General features: G+C 38.7%; 1 protein-coding gene across 3 annotated transcripts in view; it reads left to right on the top strand.

Moving 5' to 3' along the window:
• The window catches only part of DROSHA (drosha ribonuclease III), a 101,185-nt gene that overhangs the window by 30,150 nt on the left and 45,604 nt on the right, over nt 1–25,431 (top strand). For 2 of the 3 annotated variants that reach the window (XM_084881031.1, XM_084881032.1), the window contains 7 exons: nt 4,990–5,061; nt 6,926–7,007; nt 8,086–8,160; nt 15,292–15,461; nt 20,105–20,229; nt 22,098–22,197; nt 24,014–24,121. In XM_084881031.1, the coding sequence (XP_084737157.1) occupies nt 4,990–5,061; nt 6,926–7,007; nt 8,086–8,160; nt 15,292–15,461; nt 20,105–20,229; nt 22,098–22,197; nt 24,014–24,121 (732 nt within the window). The remainder of the gene's footprint in view (nt 1–4,989; nt 5,062–6,925; nt 7,008–8,085; nt 8,161–15,291; nt 15,462–20,104; nt 20,230–22,097; nt 22,198–24,013; nt 24,122–25,431) is intronic. The other variant, XM_084881030.1, reaches the window with a different exon arrangement.

Below are 25,431 nucleotides of genomic sequence, written 5' to 3'. Positions count from 1 at the left end.
ATATTGGACTATTCTTTTTTTTTTTTTTTAATATATTTTATTGATTTCTTACAGAGAGGAAGGGAGAGGGATAGAGAGCTAGAAATATCGATGAGAGAGAAACATCAACCAGCTGCCTCCTGCACACCCCCCACTGGGGTTGTGCCCGCAACCAATGTACATGCCCTTGACCAGAATCGAACCTGGGACCCTTCATCCACTGAGCCAAACTGGTTTCGGCATATTGGACTATTCTTAAACAATCTATATGAAAAGGCATTAGGAGGTTTTTGAATTTTGATTGTTTTGTTGTCTTTGTAAATATATTTTTTAAAAATTTATTGTTTTGGGGAGAGAGAGAGAGAAACATTGTTGTGAGAGGGAAACATTGATGGTTTTCCTCCCGTAAGCAACCCAACCGGGGACAGAGTACAACATGGGCATATGCCCTGACCAGGAATTGAAACAGCAACCTTTCTGTGCATGGGACAATGTTCTACCAACTGAGCTACACTGGCCAGGGCTGTTGTCTTTTTTAAAATGTCTCAGTGAGGCTCTCAGACCTTTTGTGACACCAAATCTCCTGCTTTTAGAAGTCCTCTAGTCCAACTTCCCCTCCCTATTGCACTTCTCTCTTTTTTTTGCCCTTCAAAGGACTTGCAAATACAAATAATTTAGTTACCATAAAAATATTTTAAAATATCTATCATCTTATTTTTTAATTCCCTAGAATAGAGTAGATCTTACTTTAACTTTTAAGCTCACCTTCATTCAAGAAGGAAAACATTTTGGCTTCAGAGAGACCAAAGTTTTAAACAATATTGAATTCCTCTTACTATCTGTATGATTTGACATTTCAGTCTTTATAAGCCTTTCTTATCTTAAGATAGAGGTATTAGTTTTAGCAATAGGCTTTTGTAAAAAAAAATGAGATGAAACATGAAAAGTGTTTATTATACAGTGCTTGGCATACAATAAATATTGAAGTTCTTATTTTGGAAAATATGTCAGAAAGACTTGGCTTGCATCTTCTAATTCTTTTTTGTTTTAAAAGCTAAGTCTTAATATCTATGTGATTTTGGACAAGTGATTCTATGAACTTTATTAAAATCCCTCAGGCACTGAGAGACTGTTAGTGCTAAATTAATTGCAGTTGTTACTGTTATAAAATAAAATATAGGACTGAAAAATTCTTGGCTTCTGCATATATTTTATATAAAACTATTCAAGTTCTCAAAATTTGAGAACTTAACTCTGTAATGAGAAGATAAGCCCCATCATTTATGTTAGAGATGTTGATAAAATAAATTGAGTATTCAGCTGAGTGTTGTACAGTTCATAGAAATTAGATCTATCAAAGGCCTCTTGAATTTGAAGTAACCTCCCAACAAAGGGAATTATTAAATCATTGAACTGAACTGATTCATTTTCTTGTTGGAGAGAGCACATCAGGAAGAATGGCATGCAAATGATTGTAATGTGAGAATCTCAATCAAATCTAGTTCTGACAAGTTCTCTTCAGAACTTGAATGGAAGTGGATGGAAAGCCTTGTTGGCTAAGTAAAGAGCGTTCTGGGAGAATTTAATCCTTTTATGTAATACAGTTACTAGTACTTATAATACCTGATGCTATTAAGGGCTTTGACAATATAACCAAATTATAAAGATAAACACATTAGGTGCGGAATATCTTATCCTGTCCACAAAAGCACCATAAAGCCCCATGACCATTTCCTCCTGCCTTCATTGGCTTCCCATTTCCAGCAGCCTCACTCCACTGGATTTGGTCACTTACTGGCTGGAAGTAGAAGAGTTGAGGAAGTTTTTTTGTTTTTAAACTTTATTTTTGAAAGGGATGTTTTCTTTAGGAGTTATTTATTTTTTTATTTATTGCTTGTTTTTGGTATGGTGAGATAGAAGTTAGTGTCAGCCACTATCCAAAGAAGTTTTAAGAAATGATGGTATATATTTATATTATTTGGCCAATTAAGCTTCCAATCAATTGAGATTCCAATTATGTTGGCAAATGACAAGTTCTCTCTGGGTCTTAGCGAAGATGAAAGTTTGAATAGAAGAGGGGATCCTGCCTTCCCAATGGTGTGTCTGAGAAGGACTCAGGTTGACTCTCTGCCTGGCTCCTTACTGCTCCCAAGGCCTCTAGTCCTTTCTCTTCCGGATACCCTCTCCCTGAGTAATGGAGGCTCACCCATGGTTTTTCCTCCCATGCGTATCCTGATCCCTGCCAAATTGATATTTATAACTGTGACATAGGGCTCCATGCTTCACACTGCAACTTCAGACTGCCTGTTGGGCATTCCCACCTTAATGACCCCTTAGGTACCTCATCCTCAACCTGTGCGTAACTGAACTCGTCATCTTTCCCACAGACTGAGTTTAATACTCAGGGAGTACCCCATGAATTTCTTTGTATTAATGCATTGTGATGTGTCCAGTCACTTAGGCCAGAAATTATTCCCAATTCTTTTTTTTTTTCTTCTTACTTTCACATCAGAATGGTCCCTGTGTATTTCAGTAACATCTCTTATGTTTAAAAATATTCCCCTCCTTTCCAGTTTTCTCTTCCTTTGGCTCCTGGACTGTCTGTTTCAGTAGATTCTGGCCTTTTGGTCTCCTGCCTCGCTCGCGTCCATACCATCCCCACACCGTTTACATAGCCACTCATCCAAAGTGAACTGTGATGGTCTCTCACTCAAACTGCTTGCAGGACTTCACATTGATAGGATAAGCCCTGAATCCTTTACATTGTTTATAAAATTTGCATAATTTGATTCAGTGATCGCCAGTCTTTCGGACCTCATGGACCACCAGTAGTTTGCGGACCTCCAGTTGGCAACTGCTGCTCCACAGGCGTCCTTAAACCAGTGGGCCTCACAGACCACCGGTCGGCGACCGTTTGTATAGTTCATACTTTCCTTTCTGGAAACATCTTCTCTCCTCCCACTTTATTCCTGCTTCTCTCTCTCCTCCCACTTTATTCCTGAACAACTAAATCACTTGTTATTCCCCTGGCTCCCTTTTCTCTGTCTTGCTAAAAACTAAATACCTGCTCTTCCCCAAGTTAGTTTTTCTGGATGACCTGGAAAATCCCTGCCCCTCTTTGAAGACTCAACTCAAGTGTTACCTCCTTTGGTCCTTTTGAACTTTATACTCTCCATTTGCATTTTTGTTTTTAATTGTACCTACAAGTTACATCGTTCTTCTTTTAGATCCTTGCCTTTTAAAATAGTAGGGGCTGTGACTTCTTTTAGGGTGAACCTAAACATCATTGTTAGCAAAGAGTAGGTATTTACAAAATATGAATGATGCCCAAATTTGTAGCTCTCACATCATTTTTAAATATAGGACTAAAAAGACCTTAAAATGTTAGTGGTTTTAGTCTATTGTTTCAGTTGTTTTAGAACTCACTTATTACCACCAGAAGATTGAATATGGATCTCTTATTAAATTATGAATTTTACTCAAAGTAGCCGTTATCCTTTTAAAAAATGAAAAAGCACCTAAGAACTAAATTTTATTTCTGAGAAAAAGTTTCCAGTAGATGGCATTATAAGACTATTTTAGTTTTACTTACCATTCCTTTGGTAGAATTAACATTTGTTCCTTTCTGATTGCTATGCTTTGTAAAAAACAGTTACATTTTTGTTACTTATGGACAGACAGATTGAGTGCCTAGAAAAACCGATTTAACACATCTCTAGGGTTTCTAAGTATTATTTTCCCCAGGTAATCAGCCAAATCACTCCTGTAACTCCACTCCCTCCCTTTCACATTCATCCCTTCATTCAAAAGTATACTTAAGGAAAACCTATTATGTCTGGACACGAGGCTAGTCTCTGATGACACATTGGTAAAAGAAGACAGGTGTGGATTTATTTAACATGAGCCTTCCTTCATTTTCACATGAACCCTGAGTATTAGAACAGGTAATGAGAGGTATTATACTCTAGTGCCTTACAGCTGGCTGGGGTGCAGAGCAATATTTCTGAACTCACCAGCTACCGGTTGGTTACCTTAGGCAAGGTACCTGATGGCTCTGCCTCAGTTTCCCCATGGTACAAGGGGAATAATAAATTGTGCCTATCTCATAGGGATGGCTACATGGGTGACAATGTATGAAGCATTAGAATAGCGCCTGGTTCAGGAAATGCTATTATTATTCTTATCATACTTTATTATGTTTATTACCATGGTTGGTTTTTTTTTTTTTTTAATATATTTTATTGATTTTTAACAGAGAGAAAGGGAGAGAGAGAGAGAGCTAGAAACGTCGATGGGAGAGAAACACCGACCAGCTGCCTCTTGCACACCCCCTACCGGGGATGCACCCGCAACCAATGTACATGCCCTCGACCGGAATCGAACCTGGGACCACCGACCAGCTGCCTCTTGCACACCCCCTACCGGGGATGCACCTGCAACCAATGTACATGCCCTCGACCGGAATCGAACCTGGGACCTTTCAGACCGACGCTCTACCACTGAGCCAAACCGGCTTCGGCACCATGATTGGTTTTGCTCCGGAGCCAGATAGACAGCTTGACTTGTGTGCACGTAGTGACTTAGGAATCTGTAACTGATGAGTTGTCAGCCTGCTATCCCTGATCTGCCTGAAGAGCCAAAGTTCTGAAAGATTAAAAACAAACAAACAAAACAAACACACACAGGAGAAAAATAAGTATTTAAGTGGTTTTATTAATTCTTCAGAGGCAATTTGGTTGGTATAATGGGTTCTTGTCACGTTTGTGTTGTTGCTCTTACAGTTAATTAAGCACCAGCATTCTGCAGGTTTCCTGTAGAGGCAGGGCCAGCTGGGCGCCTGCCATGAAAACCCAGCAATTGTGGTCAAGCTTGCTTGCAGCACTGTGAGCAGCTTAGATTAAGTGGAACTTTCTCGTTTGGGTCACGGCCTTCTGGGTCACGCTGCCAACATGTGCTCATTGTGAGTCCCCGGGATGGTGATGCTGACTGAACCTCTTCTTATTCTTGCAGATTCCACTGTGTAAAGTGATCAGATTCAACATAGACTACACGATCCATTTCATCGAAGAGATGATGCCTGAGGTAAGGCAGAAGATCGCTTAGCAGCTTTGTCTTTTGTTTATTCCACCCTCATATCTTGAAAGCATTGGACTTGGCCAGCTCTGGCTGTGGCCTCAGGAATACCCCTATAGCTTTGTGGTCACTGCTTAGCAGGGGTCAGTGAGATGGAGCTTTAGGAACAAGGTTAAAATCCGGGCCATTTTTCAACTTCTGAATCCATTACTCCTCGTTTTGCATCTACTGATACTAACTCTACATTCATTTCTGGTTTGTTTTGGATAGGGGACAGACTTTGATTACTGGTTGTTATCAGAGGAAATTAGGGTAGTGAAACCGAATCTGATAGCTGTTGGAATAATCTTATTCATTATCTCCAATGACAAGATCGGTGCTTGGTTCATTTTTCTTCCCATATATTTACATATTTTTCCTAATTGTTTTTCATTGCGGCTGCTCAGCAGCAGATTTATCTAAATATATGCAAGAGGTTTAGAATTCCAAAGCAAGATTAATGTGAATCTCAGAATGATTCATTGCCTGATCTTGAATTTAGTGATGTCAACAAATCACACCGAGAAATAACAACTAGACAGCAAACAAGCCTGTGCACTTAACCTTGTGTCGGAGTCGGGGTCGATTTCCTGAGCCCCCGGCTCTCCTTCTAAACCTTGTTTAACAGCGCGGCTCTGGCGTGGGCAGCTGGGCACCAGCGAGAATTGATACGCATGACATACATGCTTAGTCTGCACCTATTTCATTCAAAGCAAGTCCTGGTAATTCTACCTGTCTTTCAAAAAGAATTAAAGAGAAAGGGCCACCCCCCTCATTCCCTAGCTTAAAAGGGCTTTTTGCTTCCTTTTGATTTTTAAGGTCATAAGCCTTCATTTGCTATTGTAAAGGTTTATGAGTCTGGAGTTATCTCACGCAGGGTGATTTATGAACCCTGAGCAAAACAAATAGGAAGGAAGAATTATGAGACATGTCTTAGTTGCAAATATATCATCTGTTAAGCTTGCTTACTGGAGAAATTTTGGTCCAAAGTTTTGTAGTTTTTCGTAGCCCTTTATTTACCTTCATTAAGAATTTGAACTTTTTTGGCATGAAAGACCTCTGTTTAGGGTCACTCCAACATGATGCTGGGTGTGTTTGGGGGATGGCAGGGAGCAGGGATGGGGTGAGCGGGATAAACCTGTCAGAGCCTACTGGTGTGTGTGGTGTGTGTGTGTGTGTGTGTGTGTGTGTGTGTGTGGGTATGTGTGTGTGATTTGAATTAACAAAAAAGTCCCCAGGAAATACTGATTTTATAATTGGGTTAGAAAAATATGACATAAAGACAACTTCATTTTTATTTTATTTTATTTTTTAAATAATAATTCTTTATTGTTGAAAGCATTACATATGTCCCCTTTTCCCCCCCATTGACCCGCTCCAGTCTGCCCACCCCAGGTCCTCACCACCTTCTATTGTATATGCATGACCTCATCTGTGTGCAGGCGCCATGAATATAAGGTCCTTGGTTGATCACCTCCCACCCACCCACCTACTCATCCTCCCCCACCTTCCCTCTGAGATTCTGCACTCTGTTCCATGCTTCCATGTCTCTGATTCCACTCCCTTCATAAGACGACTTAGTGCTTTAATTTCACATTGGGAAGGACTGGGTTCACCTTTTCTTAGGAAACCTAAAGCCATGCTTGCCTACTTCATTTGTGTCTCAACCCATGAGCTGTGCTTTGTAGGATGACGGTCAAACTTTTTAGGAAAGTACATGGTTTTAGGATAGTTTCAACAGACACTTCTTAAGGCACTTGACTAGAACAAGTTGAACCTTCAGTTAATATATATTTGCAGAATTATAGTAATTTGATTTTGGTTTATTTTTCAGAATTTTTGTGTGAAGGGACTTGAACTCTTTTCATTATTCCTATTCAGAGATATTTTGGAATTGTATGACTGGAATCTTAAAGGTAAATAATAGGATTTGAAGAAAAGTGTGATGCATAAAGAACATTGTGGTGTATGGAGGGGGGAGCATAATTGAAATTTCTCTCATTTTTTGAAATACCCAGGGAAAAGTGTGATTCATAGGAATGCTTACTATCATCTGACACGAAGTTCTTAAGGGTCTTATTTTAATACAGTTTGTCAGTGTCTGTTGCCTAAGATTACCATTATCCATTTCCTAATTGATATATAAGAAGATGGTATTAGTTATTATAAGTAATTACCTTGATTTATGTGCATTGGGGAAACCTCATTAGTTAATATTTTAAATCTATTGAACTTTACTATAATATGAATTTCCAGGATTACAGTTTATCAAAACAGAACTTTGCTTTGACCTCAAATCACACTCCATAACCTGTGAGCTACTTAGGTTTGGCACCTGGTTCTTGGATCTTGGATAATAGTTACTCTTTGGAGGTGTCTTCATTCCAGCAGATAGTTACTTATTTATTTTCTAAACTGAGTATTGATGAATGGCTTTTCAAACCAAGTTTTTAGTAGCATTTCTCTCTATTTTTCTCTAGTCCTATTGATTAAAATGGAAAGGAATTAAAACATAAGCATATTATATCACGCAGTAGTTCAATTATAACAAAAATCTTTTTGTTTTGAATTTCTAAAAATAGTTTTCCTTTATCCTCCTATACAATAAAAGGCTAATATGCAAATGTCCCTTTGACTGGGAGTTCTGCCATGGGGTGGGGCCGGCCAACCAACTACCCATGGTCCCTCCTGGCTGGCTCAGCCCGATTGCCCATCTGTGCATGAATTCGTGTACTGGGCTTCTAGTATACCATGAAGTACATGTCCTCGACTTTCATTCTCCTCTTACATTGGTAGTCTCCTTACTTCAGTCTTCTGGGATGTTTGTGGGGTTTACCTTAGGACTGATGTACAAGAAAAATTTTTTTTATTTTTATGCCCTTACTTCTAGTGGTGTTTGTCATTATAATGAATCTTAGGAATTAAGTTGCAGTATTTGTTTTCTAAGCTTGTTTTTATTAATTTTTTTCATATCTTTCCACTTGTTTGCTTTAGGTCCTCTGTTTGAAGACAGCCCACCCTGCTGCCCAAGATTTCATTTCATGCCACGTTTTGTAAGATTTCTTCCAGGTAAATCTTCTGGCTTGTCTGTGACCCATGGAAATTGTGTCTGAAAATAAGCCTGCCATTCTCCTTTCAGTCTTTCTGGCAAATTTTCCACCACAGACACTGGTAATTTTCTATTTCTAGGTCAGGTATAAAAATGTAAAATTATACATGTTTATGTGTACCCTAACGTAATTTATGGTAGCCTCAAATTAGATGAGCAATGGGAGAATTGATTCATAAAATTTAACTTGATAAAATAACACGTGTTAAAATTAATTTGGAAATATGCATATGGGTTGAAAATGCAAAGAGTTCATTGGAAAACAATAACTATAACATTTTGTATACAACCTGATTATAACTGCTAAAAATTACTGCAGTAGTAGCTTTATTAAGGTAGTGGTATTACAGTGCTTTTTTTCTATTTTTTGACATAGACTTCTACTTATTTTACAGTGAAAAAAAATTATTTTCTCACTCAATTAAAAATATAAGTAGCTATATGACATGTTTTTTAAAGCAATATTTTAACTCTCTTTGAAAAAACTTTAAAGAGTCTAGCTATGAGATATTGCATTATATTTGATTTGGTGTTTTTTAAAAATGGTGGGTTTGTAATGAAACCTTTGGGTGCCTTTTTGTTTACAAAGTCTTCACCGCCCTAAAGGAATCATCCCTAGGTCTCATTCTGGTTTCTCCTTCACTGGTATTTCCAGGGATATGCTTACTTCCGGCCTTGCATGGTTCTTTGCTTCCACTTGGATCTTCATTTTGCTCTCTGCATAGTCACCTTTCTTTGCTTCCTCAATTAATTTCTGTGCTCTGACTCTGTCTCTCGGCTCTAGGGGCCTCGGGCCTTATGCTAACCACCATCTTCCATGGAAATGTCAACTCCTCCATTTGCCTTCCCCCCCCCCCCCCCTATATGTGTGCCGCTCAGTGGTGATATTGGTGAAAAGGTTTGGCAGCTGCAATAAATCTGTGATCTACAATTTCAGCTGTTCAGCTTTTTAGCATGTAAGCTGTCAGTCCAGTCTGCATATCTATAGTTTTACAAGTTTAGTCTTAGGCTCATGCGCTCTTCCTCATGCCTGCTATCCTGGGCAGGAAGCCTTCCTCCCCAGGCCTTGGAACTTACCCTAGAGCCAGTCAGATCCTGGTCCAGCGACACCTGTCTTTGCTATGACACCTCGTCCCCCTACCCCTATCCCCACCCTGCCACTGCTGCTGATGTCAAAGCCAGCTTTCCAGCCCAGCCAGTGTAGTTCATTGGTTGAGCATCAGCCCATGTACCAAGAGGTCACTGGTTCAATTCCAAGTCAGGGTACATGCTTCGGTTGTGGCCTCAATCTTCAGCAGGAGGTGTTTCTGTCTCTCCCTCTCACTTCCTTTCTCTAAAATAAATAAAAACATATTTAAAGAAATAAAGCCAGCCTCCCAAAGACCAAATCCTGGGGACACGCTTGTTTTAGTCTCTTCCTGAAGGTAGTGCGTTTGCCCTGACCTTGTCTCTCTGCTGAGCTACCCTTAACTTTTCTCTGAGCTCTGATGCATCCTTTTGCGGCTTTTGTTTCTTGTCCATTCATTCTAGCTTAGATTTGTCCTCGGGATTTTGTCCTTTCCTCAGTCCAGACATTCAGTCACAATGACTTATTTTTATTTTAGAATAGTGTTGCTCATGTTTTCATTAAATTTTTTTTTTTGTTTGGAAATGTATTCAAAAGCTTTTCCCCTTTGTACATCTGGTTTTGTTTTATTGAGAAGTCCTTTTGTTTCAACTGAGTGCATCTTTGATTTTATAATGACACCTTAGCAGTGAACTTACTATAAAATGGTGTTACAGTGAGTTTGTTGAAAAGCCTTTTCTTTCAGTAACTGTCTGTCTCTAGACATTTTATAATCAAGCAGATCTCTAAGACAAAGAGGACAGTTTTAAAAGCATCTTAAAGAACAATCTTACGTTAGATATTTACTTTGTGGGATTTTAACTCTCACAAAATGTTTTCCATAACTATTTAGGGATAAATTTTATGTTGTCATTGAAAGAAGGTCTGTTGATTTATTTTTCAAACAAGATACACTTTTTCATTAGACTTTACTTTGAAAATATACTAGGGAAACTTGCAGATTTCAGTATGGAAATCCAATTGATCCAGCACCATTTATTGAAAAGACCATTGAAGTGAATTGAAGTGTTTTCTCTGCCTCCAATTGGGTTGACTTGGGGTGTGTGTGTGCCAAACAGTACAAATGTATATACTGTAAAAAATGAGCACCCCTCTAGACGTGTAAAAATTGAGTAGGTGTCATAAGTGGATTGATTTGTATTTGTTTTAACCTGTGTAGGGAAAATTAATGCTTTTTTGTTTCAGTGGGCTAAAACATGTTGTGTAACTTGCCTTTTCACTCACTTATTTTTAGACATCACTTCATTCTTTAAAACTTTCATAGAATTCCATAGTATGAACTGATATTAATTTTTTTCGACAGTTTTTCTAGTGAAGAATATTTTGGAGATCGCTATTTTCTCCCCATTGCATAAATACTTCCGGAATTGTCTTTTGCATCTATCATTTTGCATTTATGTCAATGTTTCCATAAGGTAGACTCCTAGAAGTGAAATGTTTTGTTACAACAGTATGCACATTTTAATTTGGAAAGATACCGGCCAACTTCTCACTAAAAACTACATAATTTGTAGTTGTAACCAACATTTTTAACAGTACCTATTTTTTATACATCTGCCAACATTGAATAATACTCGTCTTCTATAGTTTGTCTAATAGGCAAAAGGTCATCTCATGGCTACCATTTGCATTTTAATTGCACTATTCTGAGAATGAGCAACTTTCATATATTTCAGGTATTTCATGGTCCTTTTGTTCTTTTTGCTTTTCATTTATATCAGTTAATTGTCTCTGATAGAAAGTTTTTTAGGCATCATATTTTTTCTTCAGTTTTCCAGTTTGCCTGTTTTGAAGACAGCTATCTCAGTTGCTTTCTACAGACTTGTCCAAAATTAAGCTTATAGTTTAAATCAAAGATTATTCAATGAAAGTCATTTTTCTAGAAGTTAAACCATAGAACAACCAGTTGATTGAAACTAAAATTTTTTTTCACATTTTTTTTTTTTCTTCTATCCCTACCCCTACCTATTGCAGTTAGACAGTTAAAATGAACTCTCCTAGAGCCTGTTTAAGGTTTTATTTGACTGTAGCTGGGACTGGGGCTTCAAGATAGGAAGGCTGCATGTACAGGAAAGCCTGTTCATTGCTTGTATTGTTGCTGTAGTGAAGCTTTGGAAATCCTGAATCAGTTTTGTAAATTGATTGTTTAGCAGACTGATTGTTGGAATTGCCCCACCCTGGATAAGTAGTTCTCAGTTGTGACTGACAGAGGGCCAGCTGGTAGGAGTATATCTCAATATTCACAGGTAGACAAGCATAGATTGAAAAAAAAAAAATCAATTGAGATAATATCTGCACTAATAAAAGAGAAACATACAAATTTACCATACCTCTGTGACACCTACCAGCCAATCAGGAGTGAGTATGCAAATTAACATGACAAAGATGGTGTGTTAATTTGCATATACAGGCATCCGGCGGCCTGGGTCCTGGGAACATCCTTGGGACCCAGGCCAATCAGAGCTTTTAGGCCCACGTGTAGGCCCTGAGCAGCTAGGGTCCTAGAACGCCCCTGGCTACTTCTGGCCTATGGGCCTTGGAGTTGAGCAGCTGGGGCAGGTTGGCAGAGGCTTGAGCAGGGCCTTAGTGGAACTGGGGGGCCCTGCCCAAGCCACGATGGAGGCCTGAGCGGAGCCGGGGGGCTCTGCCCATGCCATGGCAGAGGCTTGAACAGAGGTTTGGCTCAGTGTATAATGCTTTGGCCTACTGACCCCAGGGTCCGGGTTCAATTCTGATCAAGGGCAGTACCTAGGTGCAGTCTCCTCCCTGGCTGGGGCTCATGCAGGAGGCAACCAATGAAAGTGTCCCTCTCACATTGATGTTTCTCTCTGTCTTTTCCTCTCTCTTCCACACACTCTAAAAACCAATGGAGACATATCCTCAGGTGAGGATAAGAAAAAAAAAAAAAAGAAATAAAGTAATGTCATATCTTATGAAAGACACATCTTGAAAATGCCTAAAGAAAGTTGTCATTTTCTCATGGTGAAGGGACTTGAGTCCGTGTTGATGAAAATACCTTGTCTGCTGTGGTGACTGGCTGTGGCTGCAGCAGCCAGGTGATGGGGCTGGCGTCTTCCCTGATCAGCTTGGTCACCTCCCGCAGAGGGAGGCCGAAGCTGTCGGTAGAACATCCCCGGAGGGCTCCCAGTCTGAGAGGGAACAGGCTGGGCTGAGAAACCCTCCCACCCCCCGCCAGTGCACGAATTTTGTTCACAGGGCCCCTAGTCATAGTATAACTTTGTATTTGGAATGTTTAGAAAATACCTGTTAATAACAGATTTTTAGACAAGATTATTTAAAGGCACCTTAGCAGGAATACACAGGGGACATAGTAATGCAGCTGTATAGTTATTCCTAGTGTAGGGAAGGAGGAAGGTGTGTTTGTATTTGTTAAAACTGAGTGTTAGACTGTTGAGAAGCACTTGTGTAAGCAGCCATATTCTTAACACAGATTCCCTAACAAATTGCCCTCCCCCGCAAATAACGGTATAAATAATCAGACAACATAAATGGAGAGGATTGGGTCTCTGAGAAACAGTTATAAAGTCTGTCAGTTCATTAATGACTGTCCAGATTCATTCCCTGAAACACAAACTCCAGTTCTTTTCGAATAATGACCCGTTGTCACAGCTCCAGTCCCAGTGCTGGCACAGCGCCTGCTAACCTTAGCGTCCCCACTCTCGCTTCTCATTTGTATCGTGTCCTATTTATCTCAGCCAGAGAGATAAAAATGGCTTCTTAGCCCTCGGTGACACCGTTCCATAAATCCCCAACATAAACATGTAGCAGAGCAGACAAACCAAAAGAGCCAATTCATTAACATTAGTAAATTCATGGCAGTCTGTAAGCAATTGGCCATGTTATTTATCTGCTTCAGAAAGTCACTTCTCAAATATTTATGAGGGTCTTTTTTGCTGGGCTGGGTACGAGGATACAGCCCTTGCACCGGCTCTGGCAGGATTCTCTTGTCTACCTTCTCTCGTTAATCCATTAGGATTGCACCTCATTACTGACCCTGGAGCAGTGCCTCAGTCCCCCTTTTTAGGTTATCTGCTCTGGGTTTCTACATTTTTTCACAGTGGTAAATATCTGTCCTTTTAGGTTTTAGGTGCTATTTTAAATATTTAGCAGATTTCAACATGGATTTACACTTTCTCCTTCAGCATGACTGACTTTGCACCTGATGTGTGTATTTTTTTTTTTTTTTTTTTAAGAAAAGTATTTCTAGTTTCTATGCTGCTGTAAAACTCTCCTGCTTCGTTGGAGGGTGTGTGTGTGTGTGTGTGTGTGTGTGTGTGTGTGTGTTAATCCTTACCCAAGAATATTTTTCCATTGACTTTTAGAGACAGTGGAAGGGATGGGAAGAGACACACAGAGAGAAACATGGATGAGATACATCAATTGGTTGCCTCCCACACGTACCCTGACCAGGGCTGGGGATCCAGCTTGCAATCGAAGTACATGCCCTTGACCAAAATGGAACCCAGTACCCTTGGGTCTGTGGGCCGACACTCTATCCACTGATCTATACTGGCTAGGGCTTGTTGGCAGCTTTGCGCCCAGGCTAGGTAGAAGCATTCTGGTGAGCATGTGGTGACCTTCTTTCTTTATCTTGTGAGTATTCTCCTAAATTGGGAAATATCCTTGGTGTGTCAAATAAAAGTGACAGGAGACTCTGTTTCCAGTGTCTAGAAGAATGCCTATTTCCTAGTAGGTGCTCAATAACAATATGTTGGGTGAATAGATAAATATTTAGGTTACTGAATGAATGAATGCAGGATGTCTATATATAGTAGCTCTGTAGTAGCAATGTCATCTAGTTTCAGAGTAGCATCTTAGGTTAAAAACCCCCCCACACACATCAGAGAGAAATCTTGATATCTATTTTCTTTTTTTTCAGATGTGTAGGCCTATCCAAGCTTTAGCCCACAGCAACTTATATGATAACCTTTTATCCTTTTTCATTTTTCTGGTAGCTCCAGTCCCTTGGGTATCTAACTCCTCTAGCACAAATAGGACACTCATTTGTGCCCACCTATCCCCGCCATCTTGGTTTCCTTATTCTCCATGAAGTGTTGGCATACTGCGGGTTCTAGAAATATTTTGAGACCTGGGGAGGGTACTCCTTGTCCTCTAAACTCTCAGGGCTCTTGTCCTTTCTTTGGGTAGGTTTAAGTTAAGAAAAGTTGTATAAGATGGTTATACATATTGGTCAAGCAGCTAAGTCCAAACAGAAGCCAGAAACCTGAGCACCAGAAATTAATGATCACATTAAATGAGTCTTTGGTTCATCAAGTACCAGATTAATTGGCTTTTTCCAAAGTACTTCAATTGCCCTTTGTTGTTTTTACCTTCTGTACTTCGTAATACGTGCTCCATAAGCCTCAGAATACTTGCTCTTTTTCCATGCACTAAACTCCATAATGATCTTCACGATATCAGTACAGACTCTTTAGGACCATTCATCACGGCAGGTGTAGCACATTAGCACCAAAAAATTAGACCATCACACAATACGCTGAAAACATCCATACATATCTCAAAAGCTTAGAATTTCCTTAAGATAATACCATCACTGCTAAAGAGCTTTCATCTGTTACCTAGAAAGAATGATAAAATATTTAAGTTCTGTATATTTGTAAGCTGTGGTTCTTCATGCTAGATGGTTTTAAATTTATTTAGACAGACACCTTTTTTTTTATATTCACACCTTACAAGTGGATGCTTTTATCATTTAGAATGTTGCTCTTACCATTTTAGTAAATGAGACGGTTTATGAGCACTGTTTATCAATGAAACAAATGGCTTTTGGATTATTTGGCACCTGGTTGAAGAATGCAAATTCTAAATTACCTTTTTATGAACGCTCTTTTGTCTCTGTTGTCTTGTTCTTTCCTTATTTGGCTGATAACTGGCTGTGCATTGAGGAGCCTCATTTCCCCCTTTCTCTCTCTCCCCACCCAAGATGGAGGGAAGGAGGTGCTGTCCATGCACCAGATTCTCCTTTACCTGTTACGGTGCAGCAAAGCGCTGGTGCCGGAGGAGGAGATCGCCAACATGCTGCAGTGGGAAGAGCTCGAGTGGCAGAAATACGCGGAAGAGTGCAAAGGCATGATTGTTACCAACCCCGGCACGGTAGGTTCTGGTGCTCACGCACTCGGACCCGGCCACCTTCCTTCCTGGTGCGAATGTTTCAGAAAAACGACGACAGCATTCTCAAAGCTTTATCCTTGAGTAGTTTTTAAATATTTAGTAGATACGAAAAACATTACAATATAGGTGCATTTGGTAGTAAGTTCATCTTATTGGTAAATTTATTCTGCTCCTTATGGAGACTTTTGAAGTTCTTAGGTATGTTCAGGTCTGATTTTTTAAATAAAAGTAATATATCTTTACCATAGAAAATTAGGAAAATCAAAAAGCAGCCCAAAGAAGGCAATAAAAATGATCCATAATTCCATTCTGCAGAGATGATAGTATTCAGTTTTCTGGTCTCTAGGATATATTTCATATTGTTTTTGAAACAAAATTGGCATCATTCTATTAAATAGTATTATATTAAATATTAAATATTTAGACCTTCTTATTCTCCAGAAACAACCACAAAATATAATTTTTTCATAGTCATAAATTTCTTTAGGAGTGTTAAAAAAAAAAGACCCCTAAGTTATAAAATTAACTTACTGTTGGGTACCTAGATTGCTTCCAGACTTTTGCTAAAACAAATAATGCTGTATTGAATTTGTATATGTGTGCACATATATATGTGTATATGTATGTATCTTTGAATATTTATCCATTTAACTCCTTAGGAAGAAGTAGTCTGGATGCATACACATTTTAAGTCTTTTGATACATATGGCAAATGCCTTCCAGAAAGGTTGTAAAATTTGTGCTCTGACTAGGAAGATATGAAGGTACCCATTTCTTAATATTGGTTATGCTGTTTAAAATAAAAAATAAAAAAATCTTTATTGTTGAAAGTATTATACTGTTTTAACAGACAAACTTTGTCAGTTGCTAGGGAAAAATATTATTTAGTTAGTTTTGTATTTACTTTGGTTTCTAACAAAAATCGATATTTTAAATGTTTATTGGCCTTTTGATAATGGCCTGTCAATATCCTTTGTCAAATTTTCTGTTGCGGTATTTGTCCTTTATTATTGATCCTTTTATTGCTCTTTTGCCATAATTATTACAAATATTTCCTACTTCATTTTCTTATAGTCATAAATTTCTTTAGGAGTGTTTCTTATTATTTTGTTTTAAAATAAGCTTCTAATGTTAGTTGTTGAAATAAACATGTGAAATTTAAAAGAGTGAATTAAAAGATAACTATATCTTATAAAGAAAATGCTATTTTATATCAAAATAATTTTTTTCTGAAAATATATTATTTCATAAAATAGTTATATTTTGGCATCTTATATATTGGCATCTTATCAGGAGAAGTTTTTCCAGAAATGGAGAATTAAAATATTTCCATGTAAAGAAACATAGTAATCTATTTAAACAAAGCTACAGTTTTAAAAAGGCTGCCAAATTTGTTTAATAGTCACGATTCATAAAAATAAAGCTCTGGATCAACTTTCTGTAGCATGACAGCAACATCTGCACAAACAAAATGTGGTTATTTGCAAATCAAACATTCCAGCTCATGCCAATTATTTTAAACAGAGCTCGAAAATGAAAGTGTTTAATAAAAATGTTTTTCAGCATAAAATTTATTTAAAATTAAAGTCATACAGTTTTTACTGTTACATTGTTAAGCTACATAAACCATTGTTAGAGTAATTTTAAAAGAAATATACAAGCCATAGCACTATGAGAGTGATTATGAATTTGATTTTTCTCCTTGAAACAACTGCAGAAATTTAATTTCTTTTGTCAGGTTTATAGCTGGGCCAGACGTTGGGTTCAGGTGATGGTGGTGGCACACATGATCTTTTTATCTTGGTGGGTCCACTCTAAGCATCCCATGGTTTACAGTGGGCACTTTGGGAACACTTTCTCCCTGGAGCTTCCTTCCATGTCCTGGCTAACATTTTCTGAAGTCCTAGAATCAGTTGGAGAGTTTTTGAAAATATAAGAATGATGCTGAAACCGGTTTGGCTCAGTGGATAGAGCGTTGACCTGCGGACTGAAAGGTCCCGGGTTCGATTCCGGTCAAGGGCATGTACATTGGTTGCAGGCACATCCCCAGTAGGGGGTCTGCAAGAGGCAGCTGATAGATGTTTCTCTCTCATCAATGTTTCTAACTCTCTATCCCTCTCTCTTCTTCTCTGTGAAAAATCAATTAAAAAAAAAAAAAAAGAAAAAGAAAAAAGAAAAGAAAATATAAGAATGCTAGGATCGACCCTATATACTCCAGGCACTAAAGGATCTGTAGTTAAAAAAAAAAAAAAAAAAAATCCCAAGGACTTCAGATTCACTTGTTGCTTATTACATGGAGGACATTTACTCCTCATTCAACTTACTGCTGAGGGACATCCATGTGAGCTAGATACTAGTGAAGTATGTAGATGTATGTGGCGCTTGTCCAGGTGCGGTCTCACAGCATGTCCGTGTAAAAGGTGTGATGGACCTTTGAATCAATGGGCCAGTCAGTAGGAAAGCCAGCCAGGAAAGCTCGTAGTTTTAGGTGAGATCACTCTGCTGGGCTGCCGGGGATGCTTCATAAACCCCACAGGAAGGTCTTTAAGGAGTTGAGAAATTATATAAATTATTGGCATTTTTAAATGCACATACTTAGCATGGTGTTTGGCTCGTTTGAAGATAATGAAAGATAAAGAAAGATAAAGAAACCAGGATGAAAGATTTATGTTGGAAAGTAGATGGAAATAAGAAAAAGGTAAATTTGGATGCCAGGCTTTGGGACATGTTGAAGTTAATTCTTTTTTAATATTTACCTAAAAATGTTTAAAGGAGGAACATATTCTGAAAACTCAGTATGATTCAAACATCTTCCAGTATATTGTTTTGAGAATATGGCCGAGTATACATTTTATCCTTGCTTTGAAAGATCACCCAATGGTAAGAACATTGGGGGATTTATTAAATTTTCAAGACATTATGGTCATATTAAGTACTTTATTGCTGCAGAATTTAAAAGAATTAATCTCCCTTCTTGGGCACTTTGCTTCTGCCAGAGAATACTTTGGTCATTAGTGAGAATGTTTTCTTCTGTTTCTACAAAGATGGTATGATAGCTATTGTAGAGTGTGGCCAAATTCTAGAACTGATTTCCTTCCCCTTCCCACATGTATAAATTTAGAGATACTATATATATTTTAAGTCAGTATCTCCTTGTTGATTCCATAGCATGGTGTTTAAAATGTTGGGAACACGAATAACTCACCTAGTTCCTTTCAGTTGTGCAGTTTTTCTTTTAAAAACGGATCCAGGTGCTTTGATGCACAAAATATTGGAACCAATTCTTAGGCCTAAATAATATGTTGCAACATCTGCAGTACTTTCAACAGTAAAGATAAATTAAGAAAAATATAATATGTTACTACTGTTGATAAGCACGTACATAATTTTATACTAGGTTACCTGTGACCAAAATCTTCTCTAGTTATTAATTTTGAGAGCAGAGGCTAACTTTTTAAGATCCTAGTGACATTTTGATTGTATTTCTTAAAAACCTAAGTGTAAGTTGTTTTTAAACTAATGTGGATGGATTTACACAAACCTATTCACATTGTCCCCTATGTGGATTTGCCAGATGGCTGTGCAGGGCTACAGTTGTGGATAGGATAACCAGCTTGTCCCAGTTGTTGGGGTCTGTCCCGCCTTTAGCGTTGAAGCCCCTCAGTCCTGGATAGTTCAGACCACCAGCCAGACTCTAGTTGTTGGTCATTGCTGGGCGACAGGATGAAGCTTATTGGCCTCCATGTGGGTCAGTTCAGTAGCCTTTGGTTGAAAGCAGCTGAGCCAAAGACCCACAATCCCCTAGTAAGAGTTTAGTCTGTAATTATAGAGGCCTGCCAGAGAGTTGGGCATAAGCAAGCAGGTTGCTAAAACATTCTCTCCATGATTTTACCTTCTTTTCACAAACGTAAGCTTTCAGGATGAAAGGGGTTTTTTTGTTTGTTTGTTTTTTGTTTTTATAAATGGTCCCTCATATCTTAATAACTCAAGGAGGAATTAGCTGTTCACTTTATTTTTATTTGACTTAAATAAAAAATATGAGGCTCTATTAAAATTAAAAATGACCTACATGGACATAATAATGAGAAACTTAACCATTTGGCCTTTGTACTACCACACCTTCTAATTTAAAGATGTGGAATTAAAGGAATATTATAAGGTACAGAGAGAACTAATGGGAAAAATATGTATATACAGGCATCTGTCTGTGCGTTCGGAGTAGAAGTAAGCTATTCATTTGAAACGTGAAATTAAAACAGAATAAGGCAGCACATCTCTTCCCCGGGATGTGGAATACCTCCCCGGTGCCTTCGCAGAGGTTAAGGAAAAGTTACATCTGACTGGGTGTCCTTTTAGAAATTTAATTTTTAAAGGTTTCCGTGTGGACTGCAAAAAGGACAAGATCATTGTTCATTATGCCAAATGGCACGGACTCATTTACAGGGATGACATTATAGTTTTTATATACTATAGCTGCTATGACTAAAGGGTTTTAAGTGGCATTTTCCCTTTGGGGATGAGGCTTTCCTGGAAAAAAAATTCGATTAATTTCTTTCCTATCTAGGTTAAAGTCAATACTTACAGACTTCTTATGGGAATAAACGGCTTTGATTTTTTTTCTGTAGAAACCAAGCTCTGTCCGCATTGATCAACTGGATCGTGAACAGTTCAACCCCGATGTGATTACTTTTCCAATAATCGTTCACTTTGGGATACGCCCTGCACAGTTGAGTTATGCAGGAGACCCACAGTAAGATATTTCTCCGTGTTTGTCTTAGCCAATTTCACCTTCTACTCGCAGCTTCTTTAGCATCTTAGTGGATGTTTTCCTTTTTCAAAAATAAGAACGGAAATGAGCCATGTTTCCAAATTTAGCTCACCAAATGAAACAGACTTTGGTAGCTTATAGGAAATTATTATTCAATAGGTTATCCTTGGCGATCTTGGTCAACAAGAGTCCTGTATGTTTTTAACCTTTAAGGAACTTTTCATGTATTCATCCTTATCATACTTACTGGTACTATTTTTCAGTGCCCTCTACAGGAAATAGCATCATATTGGTTCTTGCACTGCTGAATTCATACTGATTCTATTTTTTTAGAACATCTTAATAAGAGCTCAAAACCCCATGCAAAGCTAAGGGTTGTGTTAGAAGGAGAAGCTACGGCTTCTGACTTTCAGAATTGATATTATTTTCCACATTTAGGTTTTTCTAACTGGCACATTAGTGTATTAGTGTTTTTTTTTTTTCTGGGAGAAGATGAACATGTGTGGGATTGGAAATATTATCTTATTCACCAGTGTTTTAATTTCCTATCTTGTTAAAGAAACGAATAGTTTCCTGAGTTAAAAATTTTTTTTTAAAGAATTCATAATGGGAGAAAAGGGTATTTGGGATTTTCAGTTCATAAATATCGATACAATTCTGGCTAATATATTAGAAGAGGCTAAAGGGTTTTTTTCTCCCCTCCCCCCTTTGGATACAAGTATGAAACAGTGAACCAGGCACTGTGTAAGTGCTTCTTTCTCTCCTCCATTCTCAAAGAAACTTGTCAAAAAGAGACCCAGCTGAGGCCGAGAAAGGAGCAGTTTCAATGACAGAAGCAGTTTCAAGGTGATAGAAAACCCTTTGAAAGCCCCTTCTTGTCAGAAAAATGTTAGTGGAATGTGATTGGGCCCTCGTGGACTCAGGTGCAGGAGTGGGACTTGATAAAGGAGTCCCCTTCATTCCCAGGGCGCTTCCACAGCATCCTTCAGGCTCATCTAGGTCACCACGTATTTGGCTGCAAGCGTGCTCATTCTTGTCTCGGTATATACAGATGAGTGTCCATTCGTCTTTTCCCCTCCGCACTGGAGAAATGGAAATAGCTATGTAGCAAGGGTATTGGCACAGATGTGGCTTTCTTTCTAATATTCTACAGATTTTACTTTCAGTCTAGCCCAGTGGTCGGCAAACTCATTAGTCAACAGAGCCAAATATCAACAGCACAACGATGGAAATTTCTTTTGAGAGCCAAATTTTTTAAACTGAAACTTCTTCTAACGCCACTTCTTCAAAATAGACTTGCCCAGGCCGTGGTATTTTGTGGAAGAGCCACACTGAAGGGGCCAAAGAGCCGCATGTGGCTCGCGAGCTGCAGTTTGCTGACCACGGGTTTAGGCAGATCAGAGACTGACAGTATCCTTATTAAGTCAGGTGTCTTTTTCTCAGCAACCATAAAAAAGTACACGTTTAAATAAAAGTTGTCACTTTCAGAGAGGTAACAATAAGAAATAGCATATGTTTCTGTTGGTGTTGTATATCTTTGGAATTCTTTCCAGGTAGATTCACCCATGTAGTGACACCTCATTTTTCAACCAAAATAAGCAATAACCAGCTTAATGACTAGTTTCCAGATACCTCTTGGTCATCCTGACCTTCAACCCCTCAAACCATATCCTTCCTTAGAATGAAGGTTTGCTGCCATTATGTTATTAAAAAAATGTAGTTTATAATTGAACGGGCCTATTGAGACAACTGGCTTTATTGTGCTTCTGGTTCGCCTGAGACAACTGGCTTTATTGTGCTTCTGGTTCGCCTGCTCTTTGTTTAAGATGTCTGTCTGTCCTTTTCCTTAGGTACCAGAAACTGTGGAAGAGCTATGTGAAACTTCGCCACCTCCTAGCAAATAGTCCCAAAGTCAAACAAACGGACAAACAGAAGTTGGCCCAGAGGGAGGTGGGTATTGAGCTCTGTCCTTCTGAGATTGATGATGCGCTTCAGGTTTATTTCAAGATTGTCCCATGTCACTACACTTCTAAATAAGATGAGAAAAGACTTTTGAAAAGTCATACTTTACTCCCCTCCTCACATTAGTAGGCTGATTGATTTTTTTTTCCATCTTATTAGGATCTAAGGAACCATTTTTCCTCCTAACAAGAATACTTTCTTTTTTTTTTTTGTAAAAATGATAGTTTCTTAACTAAAGGATTGCTACCATTGGGAATAAATGTATCTTTTATAGAAATTAAAATATAAAACTGACTGGATCAGCTTTTTATCATAATTAGACTGCATATAATATAACTTTGGGTCTTATGCAAATTTCTTGGTATTAAGATTGTAAAAGATTGTCTTCCTTATGCCTGTCAGTTTAGTAGGGTGAACTTGTTTTGTAAGGTTTTATATTCTACACTAGAGGCCCAGTGCATGAAATTCGTGCGTGGAGTTTTGGGGGTGTCCCTCAACCCAGCCTGCACCCTCTCCAATCTGGGACCCCTCGGGGGATGTCCAACTGCTGGGATCAGGTCTAAACTGGCAGTCGGACATCCCTCTCCCAATCCAGGACTGCTGTCTCCTCTAATGGCTCACCTGCCTGTCTGCCTGATTGCCCCTTACTGCTTCCACCTGCCAGCCTGATTTTCCCCAACTGCTCTTCTTCTGTCCTGATTTATGCCTAACTGCTCCCCTGTCAGCCTGATTGCCGCCAACTGCCCTCCCCTGCCGTGACCCCCTGGGACTGGCCTCCTCCAAGCCATGCAGAGCCACGGGACACCCAGGCCTCGCCGGCCTTGCCTCCACTGTTCGCAGCCATCTTGTGGTCGCGTTTCGCCACCTAGGCTTTTATTATATAGGATTCCACATATCTTTACTAATGGGTCATATTATCTTTATATTCCAGGACCACTTACATTTTAGTTATAATTTTAAGAGTAAATGAATTTGGTATCAAAATTGGTTTTTTTCTCAGTGTAGTTTATTCTGCTTGGGGATATAAGAACAAGGCTCTCAGGCTAGGAAAGGTATTTGAATTTTGGCTTCGTCACTTGCTATATAAAGAAGGGAAGCAGGGCTGAGAGAAGCTGACTGAACTGTCCCTGTGTTGGTGCCCCAGGGAAAAGATAGTTGTGTGGACTTCTGAAACAATCCATTGAGCTTTCCTCTAATCGGGTGGAGGTGGTGGTTCCTTTGTTATTGTGAATTCATATGACATTGTTACTAAGTAAGTATACAAATATAAAATTATTTTTATGATTAATTATTTGAAGTGCAGTTAAAGGAAAGAGTTCCCGACTTATGTCTTGCAGGAGTTTTGGATTATTGTATTTTTAAAACTAAAATGTATCCTCCAGATAAGAGTTGTTATAATAGGTTGGCAAATTTGAAAGCGACTTTTAGAATTATGTGGGTTGCAGGTTAATTTATTGATTGTATTTATTGGATGTAAAGGCTTGACATAAGGCTTGATATAATTTTTACATGCTGATTTCAAGACCCAAACACTACTTTTTAAAAAATCAGTAAAGGTCATTTTTAATTTGAACTTGCCAGAATGATACATTTGGCTTAGATCTTTTTCTTATCTAGTTACCCAAGGCTTTGAGCATTCAGGCCATCATTTCAAGTAAATTACTGTAATTTGGCATGAAAAGGTTTGAATGCCTGAATGTAAGGATGATATTGAATGAATCTAGCTTATTTTCTAATGCTTGATGTTTGGCTTAAAATTTCTCTACAACCATCAGGTGACTCATCATCATGAGTTCTTTTCTAGGAAGCGCTCCAAAAAATACGACAGAAGAATACAATGAGGCGAGAAGTAACAGTGGAGCTCAGTAGCCAAGGATTCTGGAAAACTGGCATCCGTTCTGATGTCTGTCAGGTAATGATGCTTCTGGGAATACAGTCATCCTGTACACCTCTTCCTTTAAAAGTCATCTGGCACTGCAGTTTTCCAAATTCTGAGAAGTTTCTGCGGAAGATATTGCCTTGTAGCTAAATGGGACAGCGACCGTAAATTGTTTTGTGTCCTTTGGGTTTTGTTTTTGTTGTCAGTTTTGCTATTATCTTGTTTAACTCTGTGTGTGTGTGTGTGTGTGTGTGTGTGTGTGTCTCGCGTGCGCATGCATGCACATTATTAGGGTGGGGGGCACTTAGTAACACTAGACTCTGTCTCTGCATATTGAATGAAGGCAAGTCCATTCTTCAAATGCACCTGCCTGTTTGCAGCTATGTGCAGGTGCTTGTCCAAAGAGACACACAGCAGCAGCTCTGTAGGCAGACTCCTGAAGGTCATGTATGCACACTACAGCCCGTGACTCAAGCTTATGCTGCAGAGAACTGAAGGCATTGATGAATGGAATCAGTCTAAATTTCATATTTGACCCAAATGATAGTATTTTTTCAATAGATGAACTCAGTAGAGGAACGTGTCAGATATATATGCTGACTCACCAATAAGTGTGTTTGTTTTCCCTGTGGGAGGAATTTATGCCAGATCAGAGAGCCCCAAAACACACTTGATTTTTTTGTTATGATTGGTACTGGTTGCGCTGCAGGGAAATTACAGTAAAGGAAAATGACTACCCAGGCTGGGGTCAGGTAATGTAATTAGCTGTGTTCAGCCTTTTGGAAGAATTCGTTCCAGGCTTCCACTTATCTGTTCTGATGGTAGCATATATTGTAATAAGTTCCGGTACTCTCAGGTATTCATTTCATCATCATGAGTGTGTTTTTTTAAATCAATGTTGGCATTTAATTATTATATTGAACAGTGGGATTTAATCCAATAATTAAAGGTATTACTGTGCAATTCATTTCCCATGCGATGTCCAAAGCTAAATAGTTTTGTTTTAAGATGAACTGCTATTGATGCAGTACTGTTAAGTAGTTTGAGAATAATCAACAGTGGTAGCCAGCATCCTCCAAGTCCTCAATTATTTTGCCAATTAACCAAATTTATTTTTTCTCTAAGTACCTTCAAAAGTGAACATCTTACTCTGTTGGTTCTCTCTGAGAGCCACTTGAAGTCATAGCACCTAATTTCCTGCTTGCTAGTGTTTCTCCGAATCCATAACGTCATCCTAAGGCAGACACCATAAGAACAATGAGTGGAATGTTGAACAGTCTGCCCCAAACCCGGTGATCTCAGTGACAAGTCGGAGTTGATGGTTTGAGATCCTAAAATTGTGG

This window comes from Pipistrellus hanaki (genome assembly GCF_964339955.1).
Source record: "Pipistrellus hanaki genome assembly, chromosome: 4".
NCBI lineage: Eukaryota > Metazoa > Chordata > Mammalia > Chiroptera > Vespertilionidae > Pipistrellus > Pipistrellus hanaki.
This window is presented reverse-complemented; position numbering and strand designations above follow the sequence as displayed.